The following is an 8,975-nucleotide window of genomic DNA, read 5'->3' on the forward strand; positions in this document are numbered from 1 at the left end:
ATTATCTGTATGTAAAGAATGAATTCCGTCCCTGTATGTGTTTCCTCCAGTTCTATCCATTAAGACGACAACACCAGAGAGATGTCCCCGTCCTCTTCTTTTACAGGACTGTAAGCAAGAAAACTCTAATGTTCCTCAGGATCATCAGGTAGATGGAAAAAATGTGTAATTAAATCTCCCCTATTACCATATTTGTAGGAGCCTATGAAGGGTTTGTGTTCAGTGTTATTTCATCCAGCAGTATTATGCACTTTATGTCCAGTTTATTAGAGACTCCAGCCTTTTCATGGTTGTAGCTTCCCTTTGTGGAAATTAGACCCATAACCATGGATTACAGCAAATTGAGGTGAACAAAATCACCAAAATTGGAAGTCAAATATGGTAGACAATATACAGTATATAAAATATAAAATATCAAAATTAAGACCAAGACGTATAAGCATATATAAAAGAATGCCTTTATTTATTATATGGCAAATGGCGCTACATAATGTGCCTCTACTTGGACAAATTAATCAAAAAGTATATAATAAAAAATATGACCGGACGGACAAAAAAATGAGAAAATCATATAAGACTTGGACAGTGGTAAGAACTATACATGTATCTACGGTATGTATATAAGAGTGTTGTGCAAAAAAACAATGTGCTAAAAAAATGATGCAATACATGCACTAATAAAATCACACATGTGCAAATGCTATATTTTTTATTTTTATTTATTTTTTATTTTTATATAGCGCCAACATATTCCGTAGCGCTTTACAGTTTGCACACATTATCATCGCTGTCCCCGTTGGGGCTCACAATCTAAATTCCCTATCAGTATGTCTTTGGAATGTGGGAGGAAACCGGAGTACCCGGAGGAAACCCACGCAAACACGGAGAGAACATACAAACTCTTTGCAGATGTTGTCCTTGGTGGGGTTTGAACCCAGGACTCCAGCGCTGCAAGGCTGCAGTACTAACCACTGCACCACCGTGCTGCCCCGTATACAGTGAGGAGCCAAATAATCAAGCTATGGGTTATAAAACAAGATATAATGACAGATATACAGTATATACCTATATCTTACATATATGCCATGTGCCAGAAGCAAGATATATGAGAAAAAATTATGTACTAAAAAAACAGTGATATATAACGTGCTGAGCAAAGTGAAAATCAATGGGGAATAAGTGAAAAAATATATATATAGATGTACCAGAATATTACATGTAAGGTGCACCAAAGAACAAGAAGATATAAACCTGGTATATACATGCAATGTCTGTCCCTCCAAGTACAGCACTGTACTGATGTGGCCATTCAGTGTATATTTTATAATTGGTGGGGATGACAGGATAAAGCTGAAAAATATTTAGAATTGAGAGTCCTCAGTGGTTGATACCTTTTAATGGCTAACTGAAAAGATGGTAACAAATTGCAAGCTTTCGAGACTACTCAGGTCTCTTCATCAGGCAAAGACTAAAACAAATTCTGAAGAATCACATATTTATGCACAACATGGCATGGGAAAAAAAAAAGGGGAAAACCATGGGCAAGACAGGTGACATGAAGCAGAATTACCATGGGAGATAAACAGTTATGTCCATAAATATTGGGCCAATTCTTAGATAAGGATTTTTTTATTGTCCTGTGATTAGGGTCTCTGTTGTGGCGACCCCACATGGTCTGAGAGGCAAGTTCCTTAGTTGATGTAAAAAGACATAAATCCGTGCGACACATTCATTCCTGCAGTGAGACTGTCAAAGGTCGTCATCAGTTTATATTCCCAGACTCTTCTGTCTCTCTGCGGTTTGAAGCTACCTTTTAACACAAATAATTTCATGTCCATAATGTTATGATTTGGGAGACAAAAATGTATGTAGGATAAAGCTGATCATAGACATTAGATGTTGTCTGGATCTTCTCACAATTTTCTGGTTATGGAGACTGCTGGTTGGAAAAAGGAAAAAATACATTTGATTGATACAGGAGAGTTGCAAATATTTGATCTTTTTTATCTTTGAAATCATTTGACCAAACGTCTTCATCTGTCTGTGACATTTGCAATATTTGTTTCAGGGTAAAGATCTGCCCCATATTAATACTACAGAGACATATGTGAGGGGGAATGAGCGGTGTAAAGAGGAGATTCCTACAGATAGCCACACAGGTGAGTAGTGACCACTAAATGTAGAGAAGTCACAGGTTCTTCTCAGTCAGCGTCTACTTGTTTGCTCAATGGTAGAGATGGTTGGATCAATTTGCAGGACTCCAGTCCTTGGCCAGGTCAGCATGGCCCCTTCTTTACACCTGGATGTTTAAAGAAGGGGTAATGCCCCATAAAACATCCAGGAAGGTTGCTCTATGTCTAATCCACACTGCGTGGCTCCTCGTATGCTATTCTATTCTTTGACTTTTTTATTGGACATGTTGCAATGATTATTTGAAATGTCTTTGATATGTCTTTGAACTGAAAAGAAATACATTTCAGAATTGTAACGGAAGCCAAAGTTTCCATCAGCTTTTGTCAAATATAAAGGCCTTATTTTAATTTTGCTAAAAAAAAAATTAATAAAAAAAGGTACACACTTGCCCATAAGTCATAACTTTACTTGTACATGACGACTCTTCTCTCGTATGCCCCTGCTCTTTGCTGTAAAGCATGTAAGCATGTAGTGGTCTGGGAGTGTGTGAAATGGACATATAATAACACTGACTTACAGGCACATTAATGATTTTCCACTGAAAAAGTCACAAAAAAGATTGTTCACAGGCACATTAAAACATGAGTATTTAACTCCTTCATGATCAGGTTGCCTGTATGTAGTAGAATTATTCACTTACTATGAGCGACGACCACCTGGTGGCGCTCATAGCAATCAGGCAGTGACAACCATATAATAAATAATAATAATTATAAGCTTTATTTATATAGCGCCAACATATTCCACAGCGCTTTACAGTTTAACAGTATCAAACACAACAGACGTAAGTAACAACGTTAACAATACAATAATTAAAGCAAAATAAAACGACCCTGCTCGTGAGAGCTTACAATCTACAATGAGGTGGGGAAGATACAAGGTAGAGGTGTGTATTTACAATGATGTATTTACAATTATGGTCCAGCCATCTTCATGGGGTGGGGGATAGATGGAGATAGTGAATGGGCTACACACACAAACATAAAATGACTGATTGGGGAACGTGATAGGCTGCTCTGAACAAATGTGTTTTGAGCGAGCGCCTAAAACTATGCAAATTGTGGATGGTCCTAATATCTTGGGGTAGAGCATTCCAGAGGATTGGTGCAGCACGGGAGAAGTCTTGGAGTCGGGAGTGGGAGGTACGGATTAGTGCAGAGGTTAGTCGAAAGTCATTTGCAGAGCGCAGCGGTCGGTTAGGCCGATAGACTGAAATGAGGGAGGAGATGTAAGGGGGTGCCGCACTGTGGAGAGCTTTGTGGGTGAGAACAAGTACTTTGAATTGTATCCTGTGTGGGAGATAGGATTCAGCAGGGACTTTTGCTTTGGCCCAAGCAGGTGGCTATGGAGTCCACACAGGTAAGATCCAGGTGTATTTTATTGTGCACACTTGTCATACAATGTTGCACTTATCAAACATGAAATAAAATGTCTAAGGCCGTCTGGCCACTAACTAACAACAAGATTCTAGCTCCGAAATAAACCTGTAAATAACAAAGAAGTTCATACAGTCTTACTGTATCTGCTTCCCAGACCAGCAGATGAGAGTGAGAGTCCAGCAGCTCTTGATGATATCAGCTGCAAACAGTCAATAGTGTCAATAGTCAAAACCTGGGTTGTACGTGTGGAGGGGAGGCACCAGTTCTTTTCACGCTGATCACTAAAGAAACCAGGACCGGATTACATTGAAAACAGCTTTACAATTAATATCTGGAAACATAGGAAATGAACCGGGGAGAAACATATCTGTTTTCTAGTACTTCTCCCCTTGGTACCTCACACCTGTAATGAATGGGCAGCCAGTGTAATGACTGGCGAAGAGCGGATGCATCCGAGTAACGATTAGCCAGATGGACAACCCTGGCTGCTGCATTAAGGATGGACTGGAGAGGTGAAAGATGCGTGAGGGGAAGGCCAATTAATAGAGCGTTACAGTAGTCCAGGCGGGAGTGGATCAGGGCGACAGTGAGGGTTTTTGTTGTTTCCATGGTGAGAAAAGGGTGGATTCTAGAGATGTTCTTTAGGTGTAAGCGGCACGAGTGGGCAAGAGATTGTATATGGGATTGTATATAGGTCTTTAGGAGACCTCTGGTTGCCATGCCAACCCATTGGTGACCCGTGATCGCGTGACGGATGTCACCAATGGGCGAATTTCCGGCGTGCAGGCAGGAATTGCGTGTTCAATGCCACTGTCAGAGTTTGACAGCAGCATTTAACTAGTTAATAGCCGCAGGTGGATCGCAATTCCACCTGCGGCTGTTCCATGCACATGTCAGTTGTACAATTACGCCCAATGTCGGAAAGGGGTTAATCACAAGTTGTCCGTAATTAGTACTCCGCCCATACGCAGTGGGCTGCACTTCCTTTATAAATTAATACAACATAGGACTTGTTCCTAAAATGTCAATCAGGAACATATATTTGAAGTGAGCAAAGGGTAAAAAGTAACGTCTGGATAATAGTGGCCTGTACAGGGATTAGTTTTTTAACATTTTCTAAAATTTTGTCATTTAACACACACCTCAGGGCCCTTTTTTTCCTATGCACATACACTTTAGAATTATGGTATGCTGCAGCCATCTAGCAGCCAAACACCACAATAGCACACAGTGACACTATAGGACTAACTTTATATGGTAAATTATTATTTTTGTCAGTAATTTATGAATAATAATTTTTGGTTTTGAGTTTGGGGTGTACTGTTGAATTTTCAAATTACTCCATAATCATGCTACTGAAATCCTGAAATTGGTGTTGAAGAAAAATCTTTCTTTTATACTTTGCTGCTTCTTTTTACTTTTGTTAGCATTTATGCATTTTATTCCAGTAACCATTCCTGAAAATTTAAAGTGGTTTTATTTATAAACTAATAAACATTAAGTTTTAAAATTAACCCTTTGGTGACTTCAAATATATGTTTCTTGGTTAACATATTAGGAACAAGTTCTATATTGTATTAAAACATGAACCTATAAAGTAGTAAGCTTAACATAGAAATAAAAAACTAAACGCGTAACCTTAGTTGACCATTTGCATTTAATTTTTTTTATGGAAATGTAATAAAATCTGTAATACACTATAAGTAATACAATATGATGGAAATGTTATTGAAAAAAGATAATAACTTTACTTTTATTTTTGACAGTTGATCATTGTGTCACACCAGGAACATATGAAGGTCACGAAATTACCATAGCTAAACCTGCAGCCCATCGCAGTAAAAATCTGTCATCTGATTCGCTTCAACAGCTTCTATCTTCTAATTCATTGAAATCTGTTAAGTCTAATAAAACTCACAGAAAGGATCTTGAACATCAAAGCCCATGCAAAAGAAAGAAACGATATTCATGTCCAGAATGTCGAAAATGTTTTTCTCAGAAATCAGAACTTGTTAGACATCAGAAAATTCACACAGGGGAGAAGCCATTTTTCTGTTCAGAATGTGGGAAATGTTACAGTATTAAATCAGAACTGGTTAGACATCAGCGAAGTCACACAGGGGAGAAACCATTTTCATGTTCAGATTGTGAGAGATGTTTTATAGAGAAATCACATCTCGTCACGCATCAGAGAACTCACACAGGGGAGAAGCCATTTTCATGTTCAGAATGTGGAAAATGTTTTATTCAGAATTCAGACCTTGTTCGACATCAAAAAATTCACACAGGAGAGAAGCCGTTTTCGTGTTCTGAATGTGGAAAATATTTTAATCGGAAATCAAATCTTGTTACACATCAGAGAATTCACACAGGGGAGAAGCCATTTTCATGTTCAGAATGTGGGAAATGTTGCACTAACATATCTGATCTTGCTCACCATCAGAGAATTCATGTAAAGGAGAAGCCCTTTTCATGTTCAGAATGTGGAAAATGTTTTATTCGGAAAGCAAATCTTGTTACACATCTGAGAATTCACACAGGGGAGAAGCCATTTCCATGTTCAGAATGTGGGAAGTGTTTTACACAGAAAACAATTCTCGTTCAACATCTGATAATTCACACAGGGGAAAGGCCATTTTCATGTTTACAATGTGGGAAATGTTTTTATAGCAAATCATGTCTTGTTACACATCTGAGAATCCACACAGGGGAAAAGCCATTTTCATGTTCAGAATGTGGGAAGTGTTTTAATCAGAAATCACATCTCATTGCACATAACAGAATTCACACAGGAGAGAAACTATTTTCATGTCCAGAATGTGAGAAATGTTTTTATACCAAATCATGTCTTATTACACATGTGAGAATTCACACAGGGGAGAAACCATTTTCATGTTCAGAATGTGGAAAATGTTTTAATCAGAAATCTCATCTTGTTTTACATCAAAAAATTCACACAGGCTAGAGAATATTTCCATTCCCTTACTTTGGGAAATATTTTTTGTTGCACATCAAGGGAGAAAGACATATTAATATCCAGAATAAAAGTCACCTCCTCTTAAAGTTGTTAGATTTGAAAAAAAAAAATGCAACAGGTTCTAATTAAACTCTTATGTCTACATGAGAATTGAAAAGTAATTTGGTGAACTAATTGATGATTAGGAAATGGATGCAATTACCATGAAACCTCCTTTATTGAAAAGCAAATAAAACCCAAATAATACCTATACACAGTGTGTCTTGTAACTTTATGAAGCCTTCAGAATCTAATATATAAAGCTGAATGTGTGTGTGTATGTGTGCGTGTATGTCCGGGATTGGCATCTGCACCGTCGCAGCTACAGCCTCAAAATTTTGCACAGTCACACATCTGGACCCCGAGAGAGTCATAGGCTATGTTGTGAGGCGAAATTTTAACCCCGCGTGTTCCAATTCACCAAACAATTTTGCCCCTATCTACATAATGGGGAAAAAGTGAAAGGAAAAGTGTTGGAGGCAAATTGACAGCCAGGAGGAGATGGCATACAGGTATATACTATATACAGGGGAGATGATATACAGCTATATATTATACACAGGAGGAGATGACATACAGGTATATACTATATACAGGAGGAGATGACATGCAGCTATATATTATATACAGGAGGAGATGACATACAAGTATATACTATATACAGGGGAGATGACATACACGTATATACTATATACAGGAGGAGATGACATGCAGCTATATATTATATACAGGAGATGACATACAGGTATATACTATATACAGGGGAGATGACACAAACATATATACTATATACAGGGGAGATAACACACAGGTATATACTATATACAGGAGGAGATGACATACAGGTATATACTATATACAGGTGGAGATGACACACACATATATACTATATACAGGGGAGATGACACACAGGTATATAGAGTTGAGCGACCTTTACTTTTATAGGATCGGGTCGGGTTTCACCCGAAGTCGGGTCGAGTGAAATCGGCCGATCCTATAAAAAAGTCGGGGTCGGGGTCGGACGAAACTCGAAACCCAATGCAGTGCATTGGGTTTCCATGGTTCCCAGGGTCTGAAGGAGCGGAAACTCTCCTTCAGGCCCTGCGATCCATATTTTAGTGTAAAATAAAGAATTAAAATAAAAAATATCGCAATACTTACCCTCTGACGCGCCCTACTACTAACCGGGAACCTTCCTTCCTTAGAATCAGCCTTCCAGGACCCTGCGGTGACATTGCGGTGACGTCGCGGCTTGTGATTGGCCGCACGAGCGGTCACATGGGCGGCCGCGCGGCCAATCACAAGCCGCGACGTCACCGCGACGTCACCGCAGGGTCCTGGAAAGCTGATTCTAAGGAAGGAAGGTTCCCGGTTAGTACCAGGGCGCGTCAGAGGGTAAGTATTGCGATATTTTTTATTTTAATTCTTTATTTTACACTTAAATCTGAATTCCGATACCAATTCCCGATATCTTAAACATATCGGGAATCGGTATCGGAATTCCGATTCTAGATTCAAAAGATCGCCGACTTCATGGCCGACCCCACCTAATAGGAATATACTCACCCTCGGACGCGCCCTGCTTCTTTCCGGCAGCCTTCCTTCCTAAGAATCAGCCCTTCCAGGACCTTCGGTGACGTCGCGGGTGACGTCGCGGCTTGTGATTGGCCGCACGAGCGGTCACATGGGCGGCCGCGCGGCCAATCACAAGCCGCGACGTCACCGCAGGGTCCTGGAAAGCTGATTCTAAGGAAGGAAGGTTCCCGGTTAGTACCAGGGCGCGTCAGAGGGTAAGTATTGCGATATTTTTTATTTTAATTCTTTATTTTACACTTAAATCTGAATTCCGATACCAATTCCCGATATCTTAAACATATCGGGAATCGGTATCGGAATTCCGATTCTAGATTCAAAAGATCGCCGACTTCATGGCCGACCCCACACTGGGGTCGGGTCGGGTTTCATGAAACCCGACCTTGCCAAAAGTCGGCGACTTTTGAAAAATTTCGACCCGTTTCGCTCAACCCTACAGGTATATACTATATACAGGAGGAGATGACACACTGGTATATACTATATACAGGGGAGATGACATATAGCAGGTACAGTTAGGGCCAGAAATATTTGGACAGTGACACAAGTTTTGTTATTTTAGCTGTTTACAAAAACATGTTCAGAAATACAATTATATATATATAATATGGGCTGAAAGTGCACACTCCCAGCTGCAATATGATAGTTTCCACATCCAAATCGGAGAAAGGGTTTAGGAATCATAGCTCTGTAATGCATAGCGTCCTCTTTTTCAAGGGACCAAAAGTAATTGGACAATGGACTCTAAGGGCTGCAGTTAACTCTGACGGCGTCTCCCTCGTTAACCTGTAATC

The 8,975-nt window shown here is 39.6% G+C and overlaps 1 protein-coding gene across 2 annotated transcripts in view; it reads left to right on the forward strand.

The window, feature by feature from the left end:
- The window catches only part of LOC138664062 (zinc finger protein 852-like), a 50,201-nt gene extending 43,401 nt beyond the window's left edge, over positions 1–6,800 (forward strand). For both annotated transcript variants that reach the window (XM_069750480.1, XM_069750479.1), the window contains 3 exons: positions 51–148; positions 2,069–2,159; positions 5,339–6,800. In XM_069750480.1, the coding sequence (XP_069606581.1) occupies positions 51–148; positions 2,069–2,159; positions 5,339–6,537 (1,388 nt within the window). In that variant the 3' untranslated portion in view covers positions 6,538–6,800. The remainder of the gene's footprint in view (positions 1–50; positions 149–2,068; positions 2,160–5,338) is intronic.
- Positions 6,801–8,975: the final 2,175 nt, after the last annotated feature.

This window comes from Ranitomeya imitator, chromosome 2 (genome assembly GCF_032444005.1).
Source record: "Ranitomeya imitator isolate aRanImi1 chromosome 2, aRanImi1.pri, whole genome shotgun sequence".
Classification (NCBI taxonomy): Eukaryota; Metazoa; Chordata; class Amphibia; order Anura; family Dendrobatidae; genus Ranitomeya; species Ranitomeya imitator.